The 27,428-nt window shown below is 48.4% G+C and overlaps 10 protein-coding genes across 10 annotated transcripts; 8 read left to right on the plus strand and 2 right to left on the minus strand.

Annotated features, from left to right (window-relative positions):
* Positions 1-2,023: 2,023 nt before the first annotated feature.
* On the plus strand, positions 2,024-5,023 carry TGAM01_v208507 (hypothetical protein; the record flags this gene model as incomplete). The annotated part of the gene is made up of 1 exon (XM_018806656.1): positions 2,024-5,023. One exon carries the CDS (start codon positions 2,024-2,026, stop codon positions 5,021-5,023), a length of 3,000 nt encoding a protein of 999 aa, XP_018660126.1.
* Positions 5,024-5,478: 455 nt separating this feature from the next.
* On the plus strand, positions 5,479-6,948 carry TGAM01_v208508 (hypothetical protein; the record flags this gene model as incomplete). The annotated part of the gene is made up of 7 exons (XM_018806657.2): positions 5,479-5,560; positions 5,630-5,684; positions 5,753-5,899; positions 5,991-6,555; positions 6,606-6,634; positions 6,701-6,793; positions 6,852-6,948. The coding sequence occupies 7 exons, from the start codon at positions 5,479-5,481 to the stop codon at positions 6,946-6,948; spliced, it is 1,068 nt and encodes a 355-aa protein (XP_018660127.2).
* A 547-nt stretch (positions 6,949-7,495) lies between these two features.
* Positions 7,496-9,021, plus strand: TGAM01_v208509 (methionine aminopeptidase 2; the record flags this gene model as incomplete). Its single annotated transcript, XM_018806658.1, has 4 exons — positions 7,496-7,538; positions 7,598-8,760; positions 8,816-8,902; positions 8,965-9,021. 4 exons carry the CDS (start codon positions 7,496-7,498, stop codon positions 9,019-9,021), a joined length of 1,350 nt encoding a protein of 449 aa, XP_018660128.1.
* A 429-nt stretch (positions 9,022-9,450) lies between these two features.
* Positions 9,451-10,437, minus strand: TGAM01_v208510 (hypothetical protein; the record flags this gene model as incomplete). The annotated part of the gene is made up of 2 exons (XM_018806659.1): positions 9,451-10,084; positions 10,145-10,437. 2 exons carry the CDS (start codon positions 10,435-10,437, stop codon positions 9,451-9,453), a joined length of 927 nt encoding a protein of 308 aa, XP_018660129.1.
* A 477-nt stretch (positions 10,438-10,914) lies between these two features.
* On the plus strand, positions 10,915-13,258 carry TGAM01_v208511 (hypothetical protein; the record flags this gene model as incomplete). Its single annotated transcript, XM_018806660.1, has 4 exons — positions 10,915-10,996; positions 11,113-11,402; positions 11,461-11,997; positions 12,053-13,258. 4 exons carry the CDS (start codon positions 10,915-10,917, stop codon positions 13,256-13,258), a joined length of 2,115 nt encoding a protein of 704 aa, XP_018660130.1.
* Positions 13,259-14,919: 1,661 nt separating this feature from the next.
* On the plus strand, positions 14,920-16,065 carry TGAM01_v208512 (hypothetical protein; the record flags this gene model as incomplete). Its single annotated transcript, XM_024550351.1, has 3 exons — positions 14,920-15,208; positions 15,277-15,709; positions 15,780-16,065. The coding sequence occupies 3 exons, from the start codon at positions 14,920-14,922 to the stop codon at positions 16,063-16,065; spliced, it is 1,008 nt and encodes a 335-aa protein (XP_024404906.1).
* Positions 16,066-17,109: 1,044 nt separating this feature from the next.
* Positions 17,110-19,760, plus strand: TGAM01_v208513 (hypothetical protein; the record flags this gene model as incomplete). Its single annotated transcript, XM_018806662.1, has 3 exons — positions 17,110-17,120; positions 17,647-18,559; positions 18,615-19,760. The coding sequence occupies 3 exons, from the start codon at positions 17,110-17,112 to the stop codon at positions 19,758-19,760; spliced, it is 2,070 nt and encodes a 689-aa protein (XP_018660132.1).
* Positions 19,761-20,307: 547 nt separating this feature from the next.
* On the plus strand, positions 20,308-21,393 carry TGAM01_v208514 (hypothetical protein; the record flags this gene model as incomplete). Its single annotated transcript, XM_018806663.1, has 3 exons — positions 20,308-20,325; positions 20,371-20,622; positions 20,698-21,393. The coding sequence occupies 3 exons, from the start codon at positions 20,308-20,310 to the stop codon at positions 21,391-21,393; spliced, it is 966 nt and encodes a 321-aa protein (XP_018660133.1).
* Positions 21,394-21,518: 125 nt separating this feature from the next.
* TGAM01_v208515 (transaldolase) lies at positions 21,519-22,862 on the minus strand (the record flags this gene model as incomplete). Its single annotated transcript, XM_018806664.1, has 5 exons — positions 21,519-21,918; positions 21,989-22,142; positions 22,202-22,511; positions 22,570-22,754; positions 22,814-22,862. 5 exons carry the CDS (start codon positions 22,860-22,862, stop codon positions 21,519-21,521), a joined length of 1,098 nt encoding a protein of 365 aa, XP_018660134.1.
* A 1,273-nt stretch (positions 22,863-24,135) lies between these two features.
* Positions 24,136-26,234, plus strand: TGAM01_v208516 (hypothetical protein; the record flags this gene model as incomplete). The annotated part of the gene is made up of 6 exons (XM_018806665.1): positions 24,136-24,227; positions 24,283-25,049; positions 25,117-25,372; positions 25,437-25,720; positions 25,772-25,997; positions 26,057-26,234. 6 exons carry the CDS (start codon positions 24,136-24,138, stop codon positions 26,232-26,234), a joined length of 1,803 nt encoding a protein of 600 aa, XP_018660135.1.
* Positions 26,235-27,428: the final 1,194 nt, after the last annotated feature.

Genomic DNA, 27,428 nt, shown 5'->3' on the forward strand with positions numbered 1-27,428 from the left:
CCCAATGTGTACTATGGAGGTCCACTGCGGAAGATCCGCGGAAGGAATGTGGTGGAAAGTGGAAGATAGGCGGAAGATATGCGATCCATTACTCCCCGCGCAGTAGCTTTTCCGATTGTTTTGGGCTAGAAACAGCTCTGGAGTTGAGCTCGTTGCCGTAGTCTATGAAACGAGTCCTCTCTGATCATATGGGACCTAACCTGCGAACTTGACCGAAGCTGACTAAAAGACTTTTAAGAAACTTACTACTGGCGCAAGTTTAATTCGCGAAGGAATATGTCAGACATATAAGCAATAGCACATACTTAAAACAGCACTAGAAATCGCTCTTTAGATTCAATACTGGGGCGAGATTATATCAGCTTCTGCCCATACCTATTACGTACCTGTACAGCATCGTTTAGTTCACATCTTAAAGCTCCAGGTTTTTTACCACTTATTGAGATGCCGGATTTAATAATGCAGGAACTAGGCGAGTGGTAAAAAGATAAGCATTACTTTGTGTAAATTCCGAATCCAAAGAATTGAAAAATTGATGGTGAAAAGCCGACCGTTCTGCTACGACTATTTTAGCATGTTAGCTTTGCTGATCAGTGCCTACACAGAATGTTCAACAGAGAGCCGCCAGCAGTATTTTTACTATCCAGCTTTCTTACAGTGACAGCCAAGGTCACCGGTAGCGCGCCGATAATCTTGAACAACTGAAAAGGCACAGTAGATCATGCTTACTGTTACTTTGCTACGACGATGGCTACAGAACGCTGAGCTAATAGCCTATGTATCCGGGACGTTGCTAGGCGCTCTTCGCTTGGCCTAGCCAAAATGAATACGTGCTAAGGAATTGCCAGCTCAATTGTTAAGATGAAGTGTATGCTCTGGAGTCCATCAAGCACACTATGAAGAGAAGTCATAGCAAAGCAAAGACCCCCATCGTTGGATTGTGACCGCGAAATGAACATGAGCGCATAAAACACCAACAGAGCATTATCAGTTTGGGTTGATGTATCTCTTTGTGTGCATACGTATACATAAGGCATTTACCATTCTCTGAGTCCAAAACCCCCTCTTTATTGATATCCTCATAAAGTTTGACCATGCAATAATGTTGTCTCATGTTACGACACTCAATCTCGCATCCGCAAAGTAGAGTTGATCAGAGGCAGTGGATATAGATCAGATAACTAACGAAGTACGGAGTAATCAATTAGTGTTTTACGCCCCGCAGGCCCTTTTGTGCACAGAGATTCCCGCTTTTCCAAGGCGCACTGGAAATAGTAAGATAAACAGTTGTAAGCAGTTGTAGGCGCGCGATACGGACATACAAGTGCGGCTGAAATGATTTAGCCAACATGTCAAGATTCTGCCTCGCCAAGCTCCCATTATACAACAGGAATGCATCTTGAGGATTGTAGTGTGCGCCATTTTAAGTCTCAGCTGGTCTAGAACTAGCAGACGAAATCAAAACACAAACACAGCCACGCAACACATTCGGCATCCTACGGACACAAGTAACAAGCAGGGAAAGTCAAATCATACGACGGTGAGAATAACTCTACATCTCCAGATACGATTTTAGCAGGATAACAAACAAGGTGTGTACTACTGGTTGGTAGAGTGGCTCACAGCTCATCGATCTTCAACTAGGTATTTTAAAGATCTCACTCCAGCTCTATATTAGTGTAACGCTTCACTAGCCCATATCCCTGTGACCACGTGTGGGCAAGGCTCATTCTACTAGATCGGAAGGGCGTGGGAGCCTGGCCGCAGTCCGTGAGATGCACTCCGTGCGTTTCCCCCGCTGGAGGCTGAGCCCGGCCGGTTCGCCCATTCGCTGCACGAAACGGCCAAGATATCCTAACCTTTTGCTCGGGTCACAAGCTAGTACCATCAGCTGGTATTTAAATCACTCAAAGACCAGCAACCCTCGCTCATCAAGCAGACGTGAAGATGAACGTTGTAACTTGGATCTAAGATCTGCAAAAGACACTTACACAGCGAGAGCACCATTTAAACTTATAACAGAATGTCGGGCTATCCGCAGCCACCGCCACTGCCTCCTCGATACAATGTAGGATCGGGCCCCCCTCAGCTCCCTCCTCGACCCCCTCCTCAACAGACAAGCGGCCAGCCAGTGCAAAACAATGCCCAATACTCGTACGGGAGCATGAGCCCGCAGCAACAGCCTCTGTACGGATACCAAGCGCCACCTCTCTCAGCACCCTCATCATATCCAGCTACGACTGCAGCAGTGCCATATTTCCCGCCTCCTCCAGATGCATCACCGACTGGCCATAATCCCAGCTCTGTCTCGACAGCATCTACTCAGAGACCATCTCAATCCTATCCCCCTCCTCCAATTTCCCGCCGCCCAGTCCCACAGAGTCCATCTGGCTACTCCCCACATCCCCCGTATAATCCAGCTCAAAATGCACAAACCCAGGCTTCATATACATACTATCCACCACCTCCTACCGCATATTACAATAACCCTCCTGCCAGTGTTGCAGCGACTCCAAACACATCTGGTCTTCCGCTAGCTACGCCTCCCCAGGGCTCAACATATCAATACACGAGCTATACCTCCGCTGAACCAAACAGTTTGCCTCCCCCTTCGCCACAGTCACCTGCATCCGGAGGCCATATGCGATATGGAAATGTGAATTCTCCATCTCATCAGAACACACCTTCGTTTCTTCCTGCTCCTCCTCCCCCTCCTCCTCCGCCATTGTCAACTCGTCCTCCGGTTGAAAGGACCTCTGTCATCCATTACCCTCCTCCACCACCTCCTCCTCCTGCGACAGCGACAGCGACCCTAGAAAATGAAGGACAGCAATTTGCGACATCGCAACATGGACTTAGTTCATCTTCATCGTTACCCTTGTCCCAGTTGCAAATCAACCAGAGTCAAGATCCACCCAGGCCCGCTGTAGCTCTCGAATCTCAGCATGCAGCCTTGACATCCAGTCCTCCTCCTCCGACTTCAGCTACATCACCTCAAGCACAGCAATCCAATGTCCTTCTTCAAGCGTACCAACCGCAGCCTACTCAGAACTCATCAACTCAAATCACAAGTAATACCAGTTCAGCTCCTTATCCGCAAGACACCCAGCCGTCCACTACAGTGCCCTCTGCAGATCCTATGGCTAGTCTTTCCTCGCAAATGGTTAATCTCAACGTGAGTTGTTTAGGAGGCGCCACAGAGCCAGAGCCCTCTGAAAGACGACGTGATGAAAATGCGCCGCAGCCTCCACCACACATTCGAGCTACAGGACCGCCCCTAGAAGTTATCACTTTCTGTCCAGAAGGAAGGGTGGTGGATTATTCACTTTACTGGTATCGGTTGCCCGATATACCAGATTTTTTAATCTGCACGAAATGCCACGCCGATAACATTCAATCTACTCAGCTAGCAAGCCAATTCGAGAAGATCAAGCGGCCTGATAACCAAAACTCTTCCTGTTCTTTCTGGATACCCAGAGTAAAGGAAGTCATGTGGCCGCAGGCTGTTTGCACAGGCAACATGGACGCGATGCGACTCTTTATGAAGAAGCGCGGCAGTATGAAGCCATGCAAAGGGGCAAATCCAACTGCGGCCACACAGGGGATTAAATGGTATGGAATGTCTAATAGCGACATTAACGGATTCATCTCCTGCGAAACCTGCTACGAGGATCGAATAGTAGGCACGTCATTTGAGAGCAAGTTCTCTCTATATCGTCAGCAGCCTGCTGATGAGCAATGGTCCTGCGATGTTGCTCTACAGTATATTTCCCGAGCCCTTGTCAAACTAGCTCAACAGAATGACTGGGCTGGATTTGTCGCCGGAGCCACTCGTCGCCTGTCCATACCTAAATGTGAAGGCAAAGAAGTACGGTCAAACTCTTGCACTTGGTACATGCCACGCCGCAAAATTGAAAACATGCAGGCTTGTGAAGCTTGTTACATGGACAGAGTGAGTCTTACGCGATTTGAAAGAGAATTCGAGGCTTGGCAAGAGAAGACAGACTTTGATACCTTTCTCCAAAATCTTACTCAGTTTTGGGCCTGCAAACTACACGAAACCAACCTTCCCTTGGTGTGGGCTATGGACAATGCAATTGAGCAGCGCGATTGGTCCGTATTTAGCAGCTCAGCAGAAGTTGCGTGTCGACTTCCCCCTTGTACGGCAAATGGATTTATTCACGGCAACTGGTGGACAATCCAAGGAGGGTGCGACAACTTTGATGTCTGTGAGACGTGTTATACGTCGATTCTCAGGACGAGTGGAGCCGGCCACTTCTTCGAGCCTGCAAAACGCAATCCCGAGGCCACCTTGATTTGCGATTTCTGCGTGTCGAGCCCCCGATTCCGGCAATATATAAGAATGTATGCCAAGTCGGTGGATCAAGGAGTTTTCAGTTACTACCTGGACTACGTCCGGACATTCGCTTCGGTTCCAGTCTGCCCTGTGCTCAAAACTGTCGAGAAGTCTCACTGGTGGGGTTACCCAGGCGCTTTGTTCTGTCAGGATTGTTATTTGAGTTTTGTTATCGACACTAAGCTTGGCAGTTCAGTGCCCATAAAGGAAGGGTTTGACGAGCGACCCCAAATCTGCCAGATCTGGTCGTCTCGCATGCGCACAATGTGGTTGCAAGCGTGTGATGCTGGTGCCCCGGGCTCTCCCGAATCGGATGCCAAGGTGAAAGAATTCACCGAATTTGCCAACCAACGACTGAAGATTTACACTCAGACAATTCCTCAGATGGACTTCATACGCGAAATGAAGCAAATGAGGATGCAAGCTGCAATGACCCAGGGACTGGTGAGTGTCATGTACAAGGGATCGGATAGTTTGCTGTCCATATCTGGTGCCACAGACGGGAACCTTCATGGAAATAGTCAGCTGGGCTGGTACGACACAACCCAAGGCGTACAGGGAGCGCAAGCATTTCAGAATATGCAGGCCGGTTTCGCGAGTGCAAACCGGACAGATGAATGGATGCAGGTATTTCAGCTTGAGCAGATATGGAAACAAGTTGAGTAGGGCAGGCGGATTACCTATAGCAACGAATTGCAAACAGTCTGACATATTGGTCGCCCATTCAGGCGTACTTGCTCAACTTAGCTAGGTATCTATCACGCGTATTCATATCCATCTCCCATATATTATAGAGAGATGAAAACGGATACCAAAAATTACTTTTTTGGCAATCCATTGCCTTATTGTTGTCTGCAGCTCTTCAGTTATTCCGCAGATTGGCCGACCCTCGGCAATAGCTTCACTAGTGCGTTAGTGCTTGAGAGGGGTTGTGAGACCTGAGATCGTTCTGTGGAGAGCAATAATTAATAATTCCATGGCATGATCCATATTGACGACGGCGCTTCAGTCCGCACTTAATCCCCTCATCGCAGTTTCAACGATCCAATTGATTTCAAGCAGCATCATATAAGGGGCTGTAAGACTGTCTGTCATTAACAATCCTGTACCTTCTCGCTGAAATGGCATTGCCTGAAACAATGAAAGCCGTCGTCTTCGACGGGCCCCGCAGTGTTTCCATTCAAGATCGGCCAGTGCCTCAAAGTACGTCTCTACAAGTAGCGAGCTGACTTCGCTGCAAATGTGAAATGAGCACTCTATAACTCACTTTAGTTCAGGATGATGAGGACATTATTGTCAAAGTGAGCGCGACTGCTCTCTGTGGCTCGTGAGTGTTCTTCTCTCCATAAACCTAGCTGGCCATAATCGCCTAGCTAATACAACATGCCCTATTAGCGAGCTGCATGTTTATCGTGGCCATGAGCGACCGCAACCGGGATTCATTATGGGACATGAATTCACAGGAACTGTTGTAGCCGTAGGCTCAGCTGTCAAGTCAGTTGCGATTGGCGACAAGGTCGTGACTCCATTTACGGCATCTTGGTATGTAGCCTATCTTGTTTATGCCTCCTTTAAAAGATACTTTCGTTTTCTCTCCGCAGAATACGGCCATCTATGCTTACACAATTACCAGTGGCAAATGCTTTTACTGCCTCAATGGTGCTTCTGCGCGCTGTGAGAAAGGCCTGCTCTTTGGCTCAACCAAGCTCGACGGTGGCCAAGCCGAATACGTTCGAGTGCCTTTTGCCGATGGCACCACTCACAAAGCACCGCCCTCAATCTCTGACGAGGCTCTCATTCTAATGGCAGACATCTTCCCCACTGGCTTTTTTGGCGTCAAGTCTGCAGTTAGCCTTGCCCCTCCAACTCTGAACATTAATGAGTCCACCATGGTTGTTATCGGATGTGGCCCTGTAGGTCTATGTGCGATTGTTGCAGCAGCCGAGCTAAAACCCAAGCATCTATTTGCTATTGATAGCGTGGATAGTAGGCTCGAACAGGCCAAGAAGCTCGGCGCTGAGCCTCTCAACTTTGTCAAGGACAAAGCAGGAATGGCGGCTAGAATCAAGGAGGTTACAGAAGGGCGAGGCGCCGACCTAGTCGTTGAGGTTGTTGGACTCTCGCCAGCATTGAGGACAGCTTTCGATATTGTGAGGCCATTTGGATGTATCAGTAGCATTGGTGTTCACAACGCAGAGGTAAACCTCCCCGGAATTCGATGCGCCTGAGCTCGGCTAACACCCAACAGATTCCATGGTCAGGCAATGAAGCGTATGGGTAAGTATAAGCTGACTTCCGGTGGAAAGGAGGCGAAGCGGAGTACTAATAGATGAACCTGTCTAGCAAGAACATTCGTTTACAGATGGGTCGATGCCCTGTCCGCAGCATTTTTCCGCAGGCCCTCGCTCTATTTGAGAAGAAGCAGCATCTCTTTGGGTGAGCAACTATTCCCATCATACTCACATTCAACGGAATGTTTGACTAAATATGGCAGATTCATGTTTGAAAACATCATGCCGCTTCAAGAAGCTGTTCAGGGCTACGCACTGTTTGACGCGATGAAGGTACAGAAAGTTGTCTTCAAGCCATAGCTGCAAGTCAACGATGCTGCATCATACGAGGAAATGAGGCAGTGAAAGATCAATTGAAATAAATAAATGTTTTCATTATATATTGTCTACCTTCATGTAGCTTCCGATGATTCGTAGCTGGTCTTTCAGCGCCATCATTACGTCCGTTGAGGCGCATGGCTCTAGTGAAGCAAGGCTCTAGTGAAGCTAGGTGGTGAAGCTAGTGCGTGTTGCCGCTACCTACATTTTGTATCGAAGCATCTCTCATTAAATGCTCTCCATTCGTAAGCCATAGAGTCTATAATTCAATCAAAATAAACACTATTCACCCAAATATTGATCAAGCTAGGCAGCAGAGACTTCTAAATCCTCGTAAAGACGACCCCGTTTTCTGAATGTCTCTTTATTTGCATGCCCACCTTTAAATACACTCAATAATGCATCGCTGTGAAACCCACGCCCTTCGGATTACATGTCGCATGATTCATAGGTGCAACTCAAATAGAGACGGGTATCAGACTTGGCAATTTCTGTTCTGTAAATCTCAGGCATCTACCACACAATTAAAATGGCTGCCAAAACCCCTTCCGATGAGCGCAAGATGCTCAATGGTCCGTCTACACCTTTTAGAAACGACCGACAAGCGTCACTTAGCTGACACGTTGAACAGGCCAAGGATCTGTAAAGGCCACCAGTTCCACCCATGCTAATGGAGCTGCCAAAGCAAACGCTGCCGAGCAGTCTGGCGATGATTCGGATGACGATCCAGACCAACATACTATTGAAGTCTCGGCTGCCGCTGGTGAGAGTGGTGACGTGAAGAAGCCTAAGAATAAAAAGAAAAAGAACAAAAAGAAGAAGAAGGCTGTTCAGACCGAGCCTCCATCAATCCTTGTGTCGAAACTATTTCCAAACGACAACTATCCAAAGGGCGAAGAGGTCGAGTACAAAGATGAAAATCTGTACCGCACTACTGACGAAGAAAAGCGTCATTTAGACAGCATAAACAACGACTTCCTCTCCGACTATCGCCAGGCGGCCGAGACGCATCGTCAGGTCCGCCAATGGGCGCAGAAGAATATTAAGCCGGGTCAGAGCCTCACTGAAATTGCCAACGGCATTGAAGATAGCGTTCGGCGACTCTTGGGGCATGACGGCTTGACTGAAGGGGATTCTCTTCATGCCGGCATGGGCTTTCCCACCGGCCTGAATATCGATGAGATTGCTGCTCACTTCAGTCCCAATGCAGGTGATAAAACTGTGCTCCAGCAGAACAATGTACTGAAAGTTGACATTGGTGTGCATGTCAACGGCCGCATTGTCGACAGCGCCTTTACAATGGCGTTTGATCATAAATATGATAACCTTCTTGCAGCTGTGAAAGACGCCACGAATACTGGCGTCCGCGAAGCAGGAATCGATGTCCGCCTTGGAGAAATAGGCGGCTACATCCAAGAGACCATGGAAAGTTATGAATTGGAACTCAACGGGACGACGTATCCGATTAAATCAATTCGCAATATTGGAGGCCACAGCATCTTGCAATACCGCATCCACGGTACCAAAAGTATCCCAGCTGTGAAATCGGACGACATTACCAAGATGGAAGAGGGTGATATCTTTGCCATCGAGACTTTCGGCAGTACTGGTAATGGCTGGGTATACGACCATGGAGACGTCTCTCATTACGCCCTCCGTGGCGATGCACCAAAGGTGGATTTACGTCTTTCCTCGGCCAAATCACTCTTGAATGTTATCAAGAAGAACTTCCATACCATTCCATTTGCCCGACGCTACTTGGATAGAATCGGCCAGGAAAAGTATCTGCTTGGTGTATGGCTCATCAAACCTCAAGTTCTACGATTACAGTGACTGACATTTGAGACAGCTTAACACTCTCGTGAAAAACGGCATCGTTGAGGATTACCCGCCTTTGGTTGACAAGAAAGGGTCGTATTCGGCCCAATTCGAGCATGTAAGCATAACATTCATTGGGCTGGGCCACTTTCAACGACGTCTACTAACAAACTACGACAGACTATCCTGCTCAGACCTACCGTAAAGGAGGTCATTAGCCGTGGAGACGACTACTGATGGAGAGAAGTTTCTCACAGCCTGGTTAATTTCCCCAGCTTAGCGATCCTTGTGGAAACATGAGCCGATCGTACAATACAAGCAGAAGCTTGAACCTGTTTCATTCGCCACTTTCGTTTACATACATTCGATTACCATTTACACTCTAAGATTAAATGATGCGACGGGATACATCGTCTTCTTAAGCTGGTGGCATGCTAGCCAACTGATTCTAAGACAACGCTCTTAAGCACAAAAAAAAGGGATAAAATTTAGACAAAACGGAATATTCTCCAGATAGCACACAGTCATTACAATAAAACTCCAGTCTATCTTACTAGGGCTCGAATCTAGTCTTGTAACCGCCGAGTATAAAATGCGCTCATAAAGAGTCCTCAATTTCTAAGCCATCCTGATGCTAATCCATGGATGCATGTTCTATGTCCGCAATTAGAGCTGAACACCGGTTACAATAGTGTACTTTCGGAGATCCTCTCTTGGTACATATTTTCGTCCATCAGTGCTCACGCTGACAGGTTCCCAGTCTTTGAGTAATTTCAGCTCTTCCTCTCGCCGGTGCTTTGCGCCATCAAATGAATCCGATCCAAGAACAACGCGAGTAGCCCATGGCCGGCCAGCCGCCACTCCTTCCCTCTTCACAACATCGACCATCGTGGATGCAGCTTTTTCAGGATCTCCCGGCATAAGTCCCATAGGATCAGTTGCAAACATGCCAAGGAACTCTGCCAGCAGAGGTTTGTACGCCTCTGTAGCCTCAGACGGAGGTGCAGCATGATCTCCCTCTCGAGGTTGCATAAGGTTGGTGATGAAACCTCCGCAATCGAATGCGACGCTTCGAATACCCAAGTCGCAAACCTCTTTGTGGAGGCTTTCTGCGAAAGCACTAAGAGCTGCTTTGGTCATTGAGTAGTGAGACATTGTCGGGAGAGCCATCCAGCTAGAGCTGGAGGAAGTGAATGCAATACAGCCATGGCCCTGGGCGCGGAATAAGGGCAATATGGCCTGGGTAGTATGCATCTGTCCGAAGACATTGACTTGAAACATGTTTTGCACGTATGCATCGCTATTCCCAACCACGACTTAGCAAGTTGTGTGTCAATCTTTATTCTCAGATGGAACTCACTCGGCATCCTCGACAGTCTTTGCGGCCGACATGCCAGCGTTGTTCATCAGCACGTCAATGTGTCCGAATATGTTCCATGCCTTCTGTATTTGAGCCTTGACCTCTGCGATTCCAGCGGTTATGTCGAGTTCCAGAAGCGCAATGTTTTCAGATGTGGACTTTAAATGGCCAAGTCGTTCTTCGACCTTTCTACCGCTTGCAATGACTTTATCCCCGCGAAGGATGATGTGCTGTGTCAGGGCAGCGCCTATACCAGATGTGGCGCCAGTAACGAGGAAGACAAGGGGGGCCATTTTAGGTTGATTAGATGATATCTGAGAGTGAAGAGTGTCACCGATTGATCTGAAAAGAAGGAATGATTATATGTTGTTAGAATGTGAGGATTGCAGCGAAGTTCAGTCATTTGTAGCAGCGTTCTGAAAGCCCTTTATATAGGTGTATGTTCTTCATTCTCGCCATACCGTTTGTGCTAGGCATGCTATTTCACCGCTCCCAGGTTCAGTAAACTTTCCATGGCCCTTTCAGCTAAATCCGAGACGCATGTACTCACAGTACAGACAAAATGGACGAAATTGCGGACTAAGTGAAGGGAAGCAGTAGCAAGTCGAGACAGATGTCCGATCACGTGAGCGGACGAGTCAGCGATGATGCCCATGATTGACTCGTCCGCGGACGACTCTTTACACCTATTATATCATACGTCCGGATGGGAGTTTATTTGCCGTAAATCCGAGTTTTGCTCTCAACCTATTCTAAACACTTCATCCGAGATGGAGGAATCTCGAAATCAGGCAAACCCGCCCGCTCGTCGCGCGAAGAAGATGCGGAAGGGAACCCGAAGCTGCACCGAATGTATGTACAACCAGGTACCAATTACAGACGCGTTGCATATGACCCCATTCCGTGCATTATACCGTGTAAACGATTTCCCAATGAAGTATTAGCAGATATTGATAACTATTTACCAGGTAGAAGACGTAAAACCCGGTGCATTTATTCACCCGGAGATCGCGAGTGCATATTGTGCAAATCGCGCGGTGCACGCTGTATTGAGCAGGGCAGCGAAGATCCGAGAGTTTCAGAGTCCAAGCGAAGTGCTCTTCATAAAGAATCCAAAAATGGGAGAAAAGCTAAAGATCAAGCTGAAACTTCTATTGATCAGCCTGAGAAGCTCTTGGAAGATGCGGAGACATCTGATCTCATGTTATCGGAAAAGATCGACTCTGCACCGATCGTCTCTTTACTACTCGATGCCAAGGTAAACAAGATCATTGGCAAAATAAGCATTTGACATTAACTCTTGACCTTATTCATAGCTTTCAAATTTAACAAAAGCCGAATCGGTCCAGTCTTTTGGCTTGGTGGCAACGGGTAACGAATCGACTTACGCCCGACTGCCAGACAGAGGTCGAAGTCTGCGAGTATATAATAACAACCCTCTTGTTAGCAAATCTGCACGTATATGCTCCACTTTGCGTTCAATACTGCCGAGCTATGACACGATAATGTCCGTCTTGGCTGAGAAGGGGTCGTGGTGGGACAGCTTCCGTCAAAAGGCATACGCCATTTCTGAAGCCCCGTCTCAGACAATAGAGGCCTTTGCGAAGCGAACTTATACAAGCAGCAAACCAGCCGACATAGGCGCCCTTGCCATTGCATTTGCGAGGAGCATGAACAAGCACCGTTATATCTTCACCCTTGTAGATGAGCTTGTGATCTCAGATATTAATTATACGGCAACTATAGAGGGCTTGGAATGCCTGATACTGCTTGCCAAATCATATACCGATTGCGGCCAGCCAAAGAGATCATGGCTGGTATGGAAGAAGGGCATAGCTGCAATTCAGCTGATGGTGCGTTGCTGCATTGATTCATTGAAGAATGTATGCTTTATCTGACTATGCGCAGGGTATTTGTATCGGCAGCAACTATTCTCCGACGGAGCTGAGGCTGTGGTGTGCAGTTTATCATGGTGACCGATTCAGTAGCATGCTACTGGGGTTGCCTTATGGGCTCAATGACAACCATTATCAATCTGCTATTACTGCATCCGGAATGTCCCCAGGCTTTTACTTCGTTCTCAACTGTGCGGTCATTTCTGGAAAGATTATTGACCGAAATATGGCTCCTAGCAAGCCTTCTTACGCAAAAGCCATAGAATTGGATGAGGAACTGGAATCGATTGCGTCGTCACTACCAAAAGATTGGTGGATGGTCCCGAGTGATATAGAACAATCACGACAGCCATTCGAGTCGGACAATCTCAGAGAACAGCTGTTACAGCAGTTATACTTTTATTGGGTCAAACTATACCTTCACTTGCCATTCTTAGTCGACTCGGCAATAAGTTCGCCTCATTACTTTAGCAGAATGGCCTGCATAGAAGCGGCAAAACAGATCTTGAGGAGATACCGGGTGTTGCGCTGCAGAAACAAGTCGGGCTACTGTTTATTCGAATGCCAGACAACGGATTTCGCCTGTTTCACTGCCGCGGTAGTTCTCCTTGTTGGGACATTTCATTGCAGCGCTGCATTCCCCTCACCAAGTGTGGAAGAAGGCCTGGAGCTGGTGGCGGCTACCGACAAGATTTTACACGATGAAGAGCTCAAGAGCGACTGCAAAGTTGCAGCACAGTGTCGAAAAGTGCTTCGAATGCTCAGCACGGAAGGGCCCGACACATCGGACGCACATCGGGAAGTTGTGATACCGTATTTTGGCGTGGTGATTCGCAAACGGTCTCGCCACCTACAGTCCCATAATCCGCGAAATGCACCACAGTCGGTCGGCCATGATGTCGATGATCTCTCCGACCCATCTCTTCCTCTTCCGCCTCACCCTTATTATCCAGCCGATGCGGGAGATAATAACCCGGCCGTGGAAAACCCTTGGAGTTTAAATGGATTTTCGCTCCAATATATTAGCCATCGCGGACTTGACCGGACCAATCTCGGTGGGTTTATGGGAGGCGCCGGAGTGGAGTCTGGGCCAGACGAGTCTCATTTTACCTCGGCAGCAATGGAATGGGACCAAGGCTGGAGCGTTCTTACCGAGATTGACTGGGACCTGATGCCAGGCATTGACGAAATGTCTCCTGAGGATTTGTTCAACTTTTAGCCACTACTGAGTACATGAATCTTCTGTTCAACTCTGCTACCGCATTCTACATGACATCACTTGATTGTGAATCAGCGCACATATTCTCTTGCATTCTGCTCATGCAGGACACACCATACACTTATTTGTACTCTTTTTTTTTATAAAAAAAAAAGAAAAAAAAAAAAAAAAAAAAAAAGGTTACTGACCTTCCTGAGTATTGAATCTTTGCCTGACTAGACTTTGTTATAGCTTGGTGGAGATTTGGCAATTGATGGTTGCATGCCGAAAAAGCCGATCGATCTTTGGCCACCTACCCTATCATTTGGTGCAAGAAGAAAAGTGACATGTGAATCCACTTTTGTATGTGAATTGGGCATAAGCCTATCACTGTTCTTCTTCCCACGGCGTGCCTTAAATTATCTTAGACTGAGCAACCAAGTGGATGGTGCGATGCTGGATCGAACACATTGATGATCGTTCATGGTGCACAGAAATCCCAGGAGCTGCTCGGTTGGAAAGTTTCGACCTTTAATTCCATATGCACTGTAAAATAGCTTGGAGCATTCTCTCTCTTTGCCCCTTCTTCCTATTTCCAGCTGAAGGTGTTGCTGCAATGCTGCTTAGATATAACGCCTTTCCCGTGGTGTTTTGCGGCCCGCTTGCACCCCAGTTGACTGGCTGAAGCTATCGCCTAGCGGACCCCAGTACTGTTTCGCATCCCCCATGTACTCCTACGTGACAGCATTACCTGTATTTTAGCTCAAAAGGACTCTACTGTAAAATCTGGCTCTATCGGAGGGTGGCAAAAGTCCCTGCATATTATCTATATACGGATAGACGGCTACCGACTCGTACATTAGTACAAGCAAGATTCTCGATGATGACTAGGTATCCAGCTGTGTATCAATTCTACTCGTCTTGTCCGCTACGTAAGATGGGCAGAAGTTATCGATTCCATCAACTAGCGTCTACTCGGAAAGGTCCGTTGGCTTTTTAATCTGCCTGGACTTTCGGCGTTATCTTGCGTATACGCATTTTCTCCTGATAACGCAACTCGAAACCTCACAACAGATAACTGAACTAAGTCTCTCTAACTCTCTCTTTCATTGGCTGAGTCGAGGGTTTGGAGCGATGAGATAAGCAGGTTTCGGACATGATGTCACTAGTTGTTTGAAAGACCCGCAAAATGCTCAGAAAATTTCTTTCATTTACGGCCTAGAAGCTTTTTCGAAGCACTTGCGCTACGGCTGCCGCTTCACTAAGCCTAATGCGTAACTGTACGGGAGATGCCGTACGCAAGGAGCATCTTCCGTCGATGGGATCTTCCGGTAGCTGAAAAATAGACGCTGTGACGCGGTGGGTTTCCTCGGTTATGCAAGAGCGTGTTTGTAATTCTCCTTGAGATCTGTGTTTTATCGGTGCTAAGATTAGAAACGCCGAAAAATGATATCAATTGATGATGGAAGAGTTGCCGTGATGCGAGTATTAAAGAGCCGCGGGCCGGCCCCTCGATACAGTTCTGCTCATCTAGAAGAACATCAACAACAACAACAACAACAACAACAACTCCTATAAACCAAATACACTGAAACCCCAATTCCAAACTCCTTCAATTTTACAACATACATAATCATAATTATAACCTCACAAATTCACAACACCATATCAACATAATCAGAATGAGCGGCCAGGTTACCTACGAAGTCTACCGCGGTGCTGAGGGCGAGACCCCAGTTCGCAAGACCATTACCACAGAGCTTCGCCCGAATGATGTTTACCTTGAGTTGACCCACTCCGGCCTTTGCGGTACCGATCTCCACTACAGACACGCCGATATCACTCTCGGACACGAGGGCGTCGGAATTGTCAAGCAGGTCGGCCCTGCCGTCAAGGACCTCAAGGTCGGTGATGTTGCCGGATTTGGATACATTCGCCAAGTCTGCGGTAACTGCATGGAGTGCTTGACTGGTAAGCCATAGCTCACAGCCGATGAATCACTACAATGCACGGCAATACTAACCGACAATAATCTCTAGGCTGGGACCAGTACTGCTCTCAGGCCGTTTCGTATGGCAATGCCGGTTTCGACATTGGCAGCTTCTCTTCCGGAGCTGTCCTCGATGCCCGCTGTGTCTTCAAGATCCCCGATGAAATCGACCCCGCTGATGCCGCTCCATTGATGTGCGGTGGTGCTACTGTCTGGACCGTCCTCGACCAGTATGGAATCAAGTCCACTGACCGCGTTGCTATCATGGGCATCGGTGGTCTCGGCCACATTGCTATCAAGATGGCCGCTGCCATGGGCTGCCACGTTGTTGTCCTTTCCAGCAGCGAGTCTAAGCGCCAGGAGGCTATGGAATTCGGCGCTCAGGAGTTCCACGTTCTCCGCCGAGGAGAGAAATTCGAGGACAAGATGGAGCCCATCAACCACCTTCTCCTCTGTGGAAATGCCCAGATTGATTTCGACGCGTAAGTTTTTGACTGAAAAGGCCTGCCCGCCAAGCAACTGCATCAATAATACTAACTGATAATCTTTTAGCGTCCTTCCTTTGATGGCACCCAACAGCGCTATCTACCCTCTCGCAGTCGACTTCAACCCCTCCAAGATTGTCCTGTTCCAGCTTGTCATGAAGGGTATCCGAATCCAGGGCTCAGTCGTTGTCTCCACCACTGAGATGCGCAAGATGCTCAAGTTCTGTGCTCTTCACAACATTACTCCCCAGATCGAAAAGTTCCCGCTCAACGAGACCGGCATGACCGATGCCATGGCCAGACTGGTCAAGGGCGACGTCCGATACCGCGCTGTCCTTGTTGCGCAGAACTAAGCGGCTGACCACTCTGGCTGGTGGAGCAAAGGAGAAACAGACCTCTCACTCTGGTAATGAAGTAATGAATTTTGGGTCAAGCGGTAGACGTTTAGAAGCAAAAAATGACATTGGGCTTTGATATAGATTACTTAGACTTAGATGGGTATTTCGGCGTATAATAGACTCTTACAACTCTATCTCAATTTTCTTGATCATATCATCTCTCTTGTCTAGCATTGCGCTAACATCACAAGTTCTGAAACAGTATCCCGTCCCTCCCCTCATAGAATCTTTGGTGTTTGATGAGCGATGAAAGCCCTTCCACCTTACTCTTCCCTTCCCCTCCCTTCTCTTCCTTCCCCTTATCTTCCTTCCCTTCCCTTCTCTTTTCCTTCTCTCTCATTTTCTCTCTCTTATCTTGTCGTTTCTCTTTAGCCGCCAATTGTGATGAGTTACCTATCATGTCTGCCCATTGTGGCCAAAATCCACGCATAGTGATATCATACTGACACTTTGGCGATTTATGTCTCAACCACTAACCCAGCATACTTCCCTTATGAGCTGCTGAATATCCAACTGCCGGGCACTACCTAGGTCATAGCAAACCGCTGGCCACAAGCTTACATCATCATTTTAACGCCTACATGTACTTACTAGTAGAGCTACCTAAACTCTTACCGTCATAGTGTCTTGAGCACACGTATATGATTAGCGGATGGTTGCGACTAGTTGGCAGTACGAAGAGTTATGGGCTCAACAGCTGTTTCTGAAAGCTCAAAGCCCAGAGTTGCCCGGATGTCTTGGCAACTCCCCAGGCGTCGAAAAAGTTGTCAACAGGAAATGAATATGGGCCTTGACTACCTTTCTATTTCTGATAGACGCTATCTATGTAGCCAGTACCTGTAGTGTAGGTAGAAGAAACCAGAAGAGATCGCAGGCCTTGCTACCTAGGTAGGTAGAAAACCTTATTCGTAGTAGCTGGGCTGACAAATGCCGCGCTTCTTATAGCCGACAAGCGAATAACTAATCTCGCCCTCACGTGACAATCAACCTTGCTTGATAATGAATGCGCCGTAAGCTCCGCATCCGAAGCCGCATGAGACAAAGGCCTCGGCGCTCACTCACTCACTACATGTAGGACAGCGTCCACAGAGCAGTGAAAACGTTTTTGGTTCATGAGAGTTTCATTTATACTCCCAAGAAATACCCCGGAATGGAGCAAAGAACCAGCCCCAGCGACTCGATTACAGACCGCGATTCGCAACAACCCGCCACTCAACCCACTCACAGAAGAGCGAGGACTCGGGCCCGGATAAGCGCAGCTTGTGTGAGATGTCAAAAACGGAAGATTAGGGCACGTATTTCTGCGACCCAGCTGCCTTCAAAGAGGCTGCTATGAAGTTGACTGACCCTGTAAAATGTTTAGTGTGATGGAGTTCTACCGGCATGTACAGGCTGTCAGAAAGCCGGCGTCCGGTGTGTGGATGGCGGTACCTCGCGTGAAATACCTCGAAAGTGAGACCTTCAGCTTCAACTACGGGCGGCATTTGTTGCGGCGCTTTCTGGTGCAGTGAACTAACACTATCCAACCTTGTACAGCTATCTAACGGACCTTGAATCGCGAGTTTCATGGCTGGAATCCATTGTTCGTGATAGATGTCCAGATGTTGACCTCGGCGCAGGGCCAGGACGGCCATCACCAGCTAAAGCAGCGCGCCTGAACTCTAAAGATTCCCCAGAAGAGTCTTCACCTCATGAGATCACGGAGCAAATGAGTCTCGTATCTATCTCCGGTGGCTCAGACCTTCGATACTTGGGCCCCTCCAGCGGCCTCTTCTTCACCAAATTCGTGCTTGCGGGCTTGGCGCATGTTGCAGACATCGAGACAGTAAATCTTCGCGGCACCGGAAGCGACGACAACGACGAGCTCTTACCTGGAGATTTAGTTGACCTGCAAGCAAAAGACTTTCCCAATGACAAGAGACAAACCCTATTCCTCACTCAGATATACCTCGACTCTGTTCATCTTCCGTGGCCTTTCTTACATGAGCCCACTCTCCTTGCCATCATTGACAGGGTTTACAACGGAGCACTATTGGATCCCCTGGAAGAGTTCCACGTCTTTATGGTTCTGGCAATCGGAGCCACGATTTATGGTCGGCGGTCGCGGCGGCATATGCTGGGCGAAGGTTATTATGCTTCTGCTTTGCAGCGTCTGGATACCGTTTTCAGAACGCCGTCCCTCGCTACTTGCCAATGCCTCTTATTGCTGGAAATGTATACTCTCCATGACCCATCGTCGGGACTGAATCTTTGGCAACTTCACTACCATTCGCTGGCCTCATGTTTGGAACTAGGCTTGCATCGCGATGTTCGAAATCCTCGCCACTTTAACCCCCTTCAAATCGAACTCCGCACGAGAATCTTTTGGTGCACATATGCCATGAACCGACAGCTCTGCACTACAATGGGGCGGCCGCTGGGCTTTTTCGACGAGCAATGTGAATTAAGAGTAGGTCACAAGGCGTCCTCACAAAACCAGACTGTTTCCACTGACACACGAATAGATACCCTTGGACGTAAACGACGATGAGCTGACCGAGGAAGGAGTACGGGCCTCTCCGAGACCTCTTGGAAGTCATTCAACAATGTCAAGCGCAATCCATCTCTTCAAATACGCCAGGCTCAGCTCTGAAATCAAGGTTGTCATCTTTTGCACTGACCGAAGCTATCCGCCATATGTAACTCCCGCCATTACCGACATGTCAGCATGGCGTACGGACGCAATAAACCGCATACGGAAATGGCGACAAGAAATCCCCAAGCATCCTGATGGCGATCGCATGGCTTACCTAAATGATCTCTGTGAGATCCGATACCATGAACTGATGATGCTTATCCTGCGTCCCAACCCTGTGTTCCAACAACCCACAAAAGCGGCCATGGGCGAATGTTTCAGCAGCGCCATCGCGTGCAGCAAGCTCTACGCGAAGCTCCATAACGAGAACCAGCTGCGCTACGGATGGCTTACTGTCCACTCATTATTCCTATGTATCATGACCATCTTCTACTGCGTCTGGACACCGGACAGCATTGCCGAACATGTCAACTTTGAGTGCCTGACACAGTCTCTGAAGGCGGCGTCGGATGTCCTCAGTGCAACTGGAGAGTACTGGCCCGAGGCAAAGCGGAGCCGCGATGTCTTGGATCGAATCTTCTCCGCAACCATGAGACGGTTTTCCCCGCGGCAAGAATTTCCAAAGGGGGTTCCGTTGCTCTCCTCTGCAGATTCTCAACCTGGAAGCGCTGCGCCATCGATGAGCATGACCGACGGCACCAGCGTCTCGTCTCAATCCGGCAACAGTCCATATGGGGATGCACTCCTCTCTACGGTGGAAGGATTTGTCACTTCGGCGCCGGCGGACGCAATTCTTGCCCCAGGAGAAGGGCTGCTGCCTCCAGGCGAACCGGCGCTGGGCTCGCAGCCGCTCTCTTTGGCGGATCTTCCAGACATGATGGCCGAGTTCCCTGCTTATCCGAGCGCGACGCTGGACTCGTTCATGTCGACGGACTGGCTGTCGTATTTCATGAATGCGGAAGACTTTGGGGGCATGGGCATGATGGATGATAGCTTCGGAGGCTTGGGGGGGTTGGATGCAGTAACGGACATGTCTGGATGGTACCAAGGGAACAATATGGGCGTGATGCAATGACGTTATAATGGGACGACGACACTTTTAGAAGCGCTGCACGATGAATAACTGTATAAAATTAATGCCACATTTCTATTCATAATATTTCTCGTTCCTGTTGCTCCGGATGAGATGCGGCCTTTGAGTCTGGAATCTTAGCTGAGATGATGCCCACCTACATGTAGAAGTTAAGTGGAAGCTTTAGAGCAGACGAGACTCTCCTGATTCGCGTTGCTATTGCTCAGCACTCTTGAGTCTCCATGAAGACAAAATTATCTCGACTTGAACTGAGACAGAATATTGACACGTCTACATATGTCTACATATCTGCAGGGTCATTCTGTCCACGTTGCCGCCCGTCGAAATGCATGTGGTCAGCTGAGTTTTCAGCAGAGGTCCCCTCCCGCCGGGGTAGGCTTAGCGGTTCATGCACCCCAGATTCCCACTCGGAGCTTAAAACTCGGCCGCTAGAAGCGCTGAAGCGTGAGCACCTGAGCACATGAGCGCTAAGAGCCCAGCCTCGCCACCGCCGTCACAACTCCAAGCTTCCCCTCTTTGCCATCTCACGATGCCTCGATATGCGACGGTAGGCCCTCGAGACTACTGAAGACGCGTTCCGGCTCCTGTCTAGCTGCGGACGCTGCGCCGAGATTCACCGTCCTTTGTTGCCGTCTTGACAGCGCCCTGCCGCATTTCCGCCACGGGCATGTCATCCACCGAGAACACTTCGCCTCCCATGGCAGAGCAGGGCATTTCGGCGAACACACAGTCGCCGCCGGACAGGAACAAGAAGAAGCGAATTAGGAACTGGACGGCAGATGATCGAGCAGCCCATCGGGTGTTTGAAAGATCGCGGCGGGAGGCTTTCAAGGAGCGATTGACAGTAAGTGGGACTAATACGATGAGATGTCTACTTGTACCCTCTCTGCGTTATGAAGCTAATAGGCATGGACTACAGACGCTTGCGAGCCTCATACCGTCACTGCGATCAACCGACCCGAACCGACTATCAAAACACGTCGTCATCGACCAAAGCGTTGCACTCCACAAAGCCGAGCAGCAGAGAATAGTCGAATCCGACCGGAAGCTTCATCGTCTTGCAGCCGAACGTGATGAACTCCTCTCTGAGCTCAACACATGGCGGTTGAACGCTGGCCTCGAAGTGCATCAGGCCCGAGTTATAGCTGATGATCCCGAGACTGCTCCAATGCCAATAATGGGCGAGATAGACGCTGCGATGCTAAGAAGTAGCATTTCATCTATTGGAATGGGCGAAGAGCAGGGACCGGCAGGCAGTGGCCCGATATATCTAGAAGAGCAGTCTTCATTCACGCCTACAGAACACGAGCTTCCACCCGAGGCAGTCTTAGTTCCGGCAGCTGAGACAGAATTGCCACCAACATCAACATCTGCGGGCACGGGGATTCCATGGATGCCCGCTGAAATGAACTTCTCAATCCCCAACTCGATTCCTCTAAATGGCGAGTTTCACGCTGATACACTCAATAAATCACCATCCTACACTCATCTACCGATGGCGTATGGCATGGCTAGCAATAATCTAGATGGAGAAACCCTGCATTTCAACACGACAATGATGCACATGACTGATCCATCGTCATATCATAACGATTCATATATCTATAATGGCTGATGACAAGTGGTACTGATTGAGGAATCTCAAACTACTCTCATCCGCCTCTACCAACACCAATACGCAGGGCATCCATACGTTCTGGACTGGAACTACCAAAACAATGCCCTATTTCTGCGGCACACTCAGAGAGCTCGAAGCGTCGTGTCAATCTTATCCTTGCTCCTGTTCTCACCACCAGTAAAGAGCTCTAAAGCGATCGCCAATCTTTCCTTGGTAATGGGATCAGCCTCAATTGCCTTGGCCAGTTCTGCGCCGCCGTTGGCGAGGTAATCGATGTCAGTGCTAGCCAGCTTGCCATCCCATTCTGCAGCAGCAAGAGGATCGATCTTGGCCAACTTGCGAAGCCTTTCAGAAGCCGGAGGAGCGTTCTTGTATACATGGACAGGCTTGGGCGCGCCCTCACCGGGCTGCTTGGTACCATCATACTTGAGCTTGGCGAGTTGGTCCAAGACGGTATGAGAGATGGTGGCTGAGTGGCAGCCCAACTCCCCCGCCGCCATGGCTTCTTTGGCAGAGATGAAACTTGACAAAAAAAAAAAAGTTTAGTCAATGGATTCGGCGTTGAGGACTTTCCGAATTTCATGTATCTCACCTGGCATTCTTTAGAAGTGGCTGCTCCTTGCCAGTCTCTTTGTATAGTCGTCGGTACGTTTCGAGGATCTGGAAGACTCGAGCGCTCATGGGATGTTGGGTCGCGGGATCTTCAACGTCGGGCCAGAGCGATAAATCATCGTGTGCTCTAGTTTCTAGCTGTTTTCTTAGCTTTTGTCGCGTATACCCCAGAATGTGAGAGCTTTTAACAAACCGTTAAAGTACGGGCTGATGTACAGCATACCCGCCTGGCTGCAGGCTATGGCTTGCGGGAGGCCAAACAATGCTGTTCCGAGCGTTGGGATTCCCTCAGAGCTCAGGATTTTGGCTGCATTCAAGGCCGGGCCAGTGGATGGGATCTTGATGCAGTATCGATCTCGGCTGATGCCAGCTCTAGCAAACTCCTTGTCGTACAGCCGAGCGTGGTCTAGAGTCGCCTGTGTATCGTACGCCTTCGACGGTAGGGTTTGAAGCAGGACACGGCCTTGGATCAAGTCGATGTTCTTCTTGCACATCAAGACGGCCTTGTATATGTTCGTTAAATGAAGAGCTTTATATCTAATCAGAAGAAGTGAAACGTACCATTCTTGTGTATATGGCCAACCAGCCCTGATCTTGTAGCTCTTTCGTAGTTTTGACCAAGAGTTCGGCGTTGGATGGGTGGTTAAGTTGGATATCAACCCAGAGTTGGTTACTGGTCTGGTCATGCGGCTTGATTGGCATGGCCTTGATGTATTCAGGATCCATCCAGTCGACATCGACATTGACTGAGATTCGGGTCAGTTTATACTCATCGTTTTCAGAGTCGTGTGAGAGATCGGCTTACGCTGCTCCTCGAGCTTGTCGAGCCATGTCTGAGATTCCTTACTTCCCATTGTGTATACAATACAATAAAGATTCGGTCGTTGAGTGAGTTTCAGATGGTCAAGTGTTATTCTGAACAAGACTTGCGCTGTGGTGTCTGGACTGAAGGCGATGCTGAGACAGGTTTATATATCGATTAATTACGGGCCCGGCCACCTTTCATATACTCTTGCGAATTGTATTGTACTATCAACGCTGATCTTATTTCGGGTTCAACTGGGCCGACTACCGCCCAAGACCTGCACAGGAACCAAATAATCCAAGGGTTCATCACATGCTAGTGTGTCAAATTACGACATCAATACTCATTACAAGTGGACATTTCATACCCTCCCACATGCCGTGCCGCTATTTCGTTGCTAAAACGCCAATCTCCTCACCTTGTTTTGCGGACCTGCACAGGTCAAAAGTCGAACACACGCAGGGCAACTATGCATACCCAGGTTGCGTTGTTTGCGGGGAAAGTCTAAAGTTTAGGATTCGGTGCCGAACCCATCTACCGCTAACTAACGGAGAGACGCCTAAATGGCTAAATTTTGTGAGGTCACAGCCTTTGCCAAGAAACACACGCAGGGCAAGGGAGGGAATCTCCACCCTTTCAGTTTAGATCAGAGGACACGCAGGGCAGAGGCCGAAAGGAACAGAGAGGGAAAGTTGCTAAAGGATCAGGACATCGGGTGGCGAGTGGCATGGCGTGGAATACACGCAGGGGAATAGATGGGGAATAACATAGTCTGAATTTAAAGGGCGGCACCGTTTTGCGCTCTACTGTACAAAGAGAGAATGGTTCGCGTCAATAGGTGATTACCTAGAATACATATATAATCTGTTCGTGATATTCCAGGTTACAATAGCCATGACAATTGACCTTTACAGAAAACCTCTTGTCAAATGACAGGCAGCAAGATGGAAACCAATATTCTCGATGCAGCGGATTTCAATGGAATAAGCAAACAGTTGATTGATATCGCAAGTTGCCAAGTGTCGTAATCGTACGGTACTTCGACCCGAACTTCTATGTGGCTGAGAGGCGGCGCTTCGAACTAACGCCATGGTGCCGTTTTGAACGAGCCGGACCAAAACCTGGGGTTTTGTGGAACTCTAATGAACCTAATGAACCCCATGGGGGGTAATGGCTCGACCGGTAATACGATAGTTGTGATGAGCATCGTAAAATTATATAAATATTGCGCCGGAATGCATCTGAACCCCTTCGTTTCCATAGACGACGATCCAGTACTGTATTCGAAGACTGATCACTAGATTGATGAACATCTGCCCATCATGGCTCATTCACCAGACTTGAAGCCCAAGGATGAGTTCATTTCTTATGTTGAACCCTCGGGCCCCAGCCTTTCTCGCAATGTCAACGCCAAGTATGTTTACATTCTTTCTATATTCACTAGATCTCTCAGCTAACGACCTTATTAGGATTTGGAACCCTTTGATGGGTATTTCCAAGGATAACCTGCAATCTCAAGTCAGGGCCTTTTGCAGTGAATATGGCTTTGAAGACAAGGAAGATACCTTTTTCCGAGGTGCTCTGGCAGCCCAGAACCCAAGAGACTATGAGGATATTCCAGAGCTGACAGACGATGACAAGTATTGGCTGAGGCGCGAAGTCACCAACCGGTGGCATTTGCCCAAGGCTCTGTACTATACCATTGCTCTTTGTTCCCTTGGATCAGCAATCCAAGGCTGGGATAACACTGGCGCTAATGGCGCAAACCTATCTTTTCCCAAAGAATTTGGCATTGAAGATAACGGTTGGCTCGTTGGTGTTATCAACTCGGGCCCAACTCTCTTTGGCCTCCTCAGCGCATGGGCCGCTGACCCAGTGAATAACCTTCTTGGTCGACGGGGAACAGTCTTCGTCACGGGGCTATTTTGTATCTTTCCAGTCTTGGCGCAAGCATTCACGCAGAACTGGTGGGGTTTACTGATCTGCCGCTTGTTTATGGGCCTCGGAATGGGTATCAAGATCTCGACGATTCCCGTCTTCTCTGCAGAAGTCGCACCAGCGTCTATTCGTGGTGGGCTGGTAACTAGCTTTCAGCTTTGGGTGTCATTTGGCATGTTTGTGGGATACTGCTGTAATCTGATCTTTTATCGGGTTGGAAAGTTGGCTTGGAGGTTCCAGCTTGCATCCGCTTTCGCACCGGCGATTCCTGTCGTGATATTTGTGTGGTTTTGTCCCGGTATGGCTCCTGTTGCTTCCTCGCGAAACATTTTGTTGAATAGAATTGAGCTGACACTTCAATATAGAATCGCCTCGGTGGCTGATGAAAAAGGGGCGATATGCCGACTCTTTCAAATCATTTTGCCGATTGAGGAATACCGAGATGCAATCGGCGAGGGACCTGTACTATGCCCACTGCCAGGTAATGGAAGAGAAAGATGCGTTTGCCGGCGTCAGCTTTTGGCACCGAGCCTGGGAGCTATTCTCTGTGCCTCGATTGCGCCGCGCGGTTGTTGCCAGCGGATGGATTGTCATCAGCCAACAGTTTTCTGGAATCAACATGTAAGTGATACTTTCTCTTGCGAGGAAAGATGGGGGGAAGTATATACTGACCACTGGTACACAGCATGGCCTTTTATAGCTCAACAATCTTCGTCGAAGCAGGCTATTCGACTCTCAGCAGCTTGCTCGCCTCAATGGGCTTTGGTCTTGTTCTCTTTGTCTTTGCATTCCCAGCAGTATATACCATGGATACCTTTGGTCGTCGAAATTTGCTTTTGACAACATTCCCAAATATGGCTTGGTGTCTCCTTGCCGCCGGACTCTGTTTCTTGATGTCCAACGACAATAGCGCCCGGATTCCTTGCATTGCCTTCTTCATCTACCTCTTCACCGCCTTCTATGGACCTGGTGAGTACAATCTTTTACATTGAAATGGAAAAATACTAAAACTCTACGAAGGTATGGGTCCGTTGCCATCAATTTACTTTTCTGAGGCATTCCCTCTGTCTCATCGCGAGCTTGGTGCCGGTCTGACTATTTGCGTCAACAATGCTGTTGGCAGCGCTTTGAGTCTTACTTTCCCTTCGCTCCTGAAGGCACTTGGGCCAACTGGCGCTTTTGGATTCTACGCGGGATTAAACATGCTTGCATTTGTCGTCATATTCTTCATCGTCCCTGAGACAATGTATGTTACCCACCCATCACCTCAATTGCACAAGATGAAGACTGCTAACCTGAGTGCAGGAAACGGACGTTGGAAGAGCTCGACTTTATCTTTGGCGTGCCAACGCGGCGCCATATTTCGTACCAAGTCGGTACTTGGCTACCATGGTTCATTAAGAAATACATATTTTTCCAGCGCAGCGCGAAACTTGAGCCTTTGTATAAGCTGGATGGTGTAGTCGATACATCAAGCGCATAAGAAGAGGGATTGAGAAAAAAATGTTTTGTTTTTGTTGTTTCGAATTCGCAACGTGAATTATTATTTAGCTAGTTGGTGGATTTGTTAAGTTGACTGAAATATTAATTGCAAGAATATTCCGCACGTCAAATAGGCACTGAAGAACCTCGTCTAGCCTCTCTTGTAATTCGCAAGTCCTTGGCGACTATGAGGTCTAGTCATTCTGTGTTGGTCTGCACAATTCAATGGGCCTAGCTATGACACCTAGTTATCGGCTTACTTAACTACATAACTATGGAATTCAACCTTGAAGCTGAGCGCTCATCAGATGTAAATCTTTAAGAGTACTATGGCTAACTCTCATGCCGACGCACCCGCGGAAGCACCGATATTCGAGAGGTAGAGGTCATTGCAGTCAAGATGAGTAGATTTAGAAGTGATAATCAAATTTCGCATCTATTTTCTCAAGTTACTCTCGATCGAGTAGAGTAAAATTCTTCAAGATACCGAGAGGATATAAGTCGGCGTTTGATGAAATATAAGCTGAGTGCATATGACAAATTACCCGCTACACGATGCGTTTTCCAGTGATTTCGGTCTATTTCTCTATCACACTGTATTTAGTTTAACCTTGGCTGGGTCAAGCGCCCAATTTTGAGACCTACAGGTTGCCTGATTATGGTGCGGAGTCGCCTTAAGCCCGTGAGCTGGGTCGTTATTTCCACTGTGTGGCTCTAGGCCACTCATGATATCTGCACTCGCGGCTCATTCTGAAAAGCAACACATACCAGATAGTGAGATCCAGAAGCCATGACGGCCAACAAAGAAGTCGTAAATTCTAAGCCTAGAGGGCAGAAATCATGCCTCAACTGCAAAAGTATGTTCTCTTGGCCATTTTTGCTTGAATATGCGCCATGAACTGCATAAGGGAAAGCATCTTAATGGTACGTCATGACTGACAGCTTCTAGACCGCAAGATTGCTTGTGACAAGCTGATGCCGGCATGTTCTTCGTGCAAAAGGCGAAAGAAGATCTGCTCTGGCTACGACTATAATCTATCATGGCCACGTTCCGGCGACGAGCGTCGGGCTGCTACGGCGAATGTTCGACATCAGAAATACCCGACCGACACTTTTGCATTCTTGAACACCTCCAGCTGGGACGTCATGCTATACTACGAGAACTTTGATGCAAAATCTCAATGTGGGTTACCGA

Source organism: Trichoderma gamsii (genome assembly GCF_001481775.2).
Source record: "Trichoderma gamsii strain T6085 chromosome Unknown Scaffold_36.2, whole genome shotgun sequence".
Classification (NCBI taxonomy): domain Eukaryota; kingdom Fungi; phylum Ascomycota; class Sordariomycetes; order Hypocreales; family Hypocreaceae; genus Trichoderma; species Trichoderma gamsii.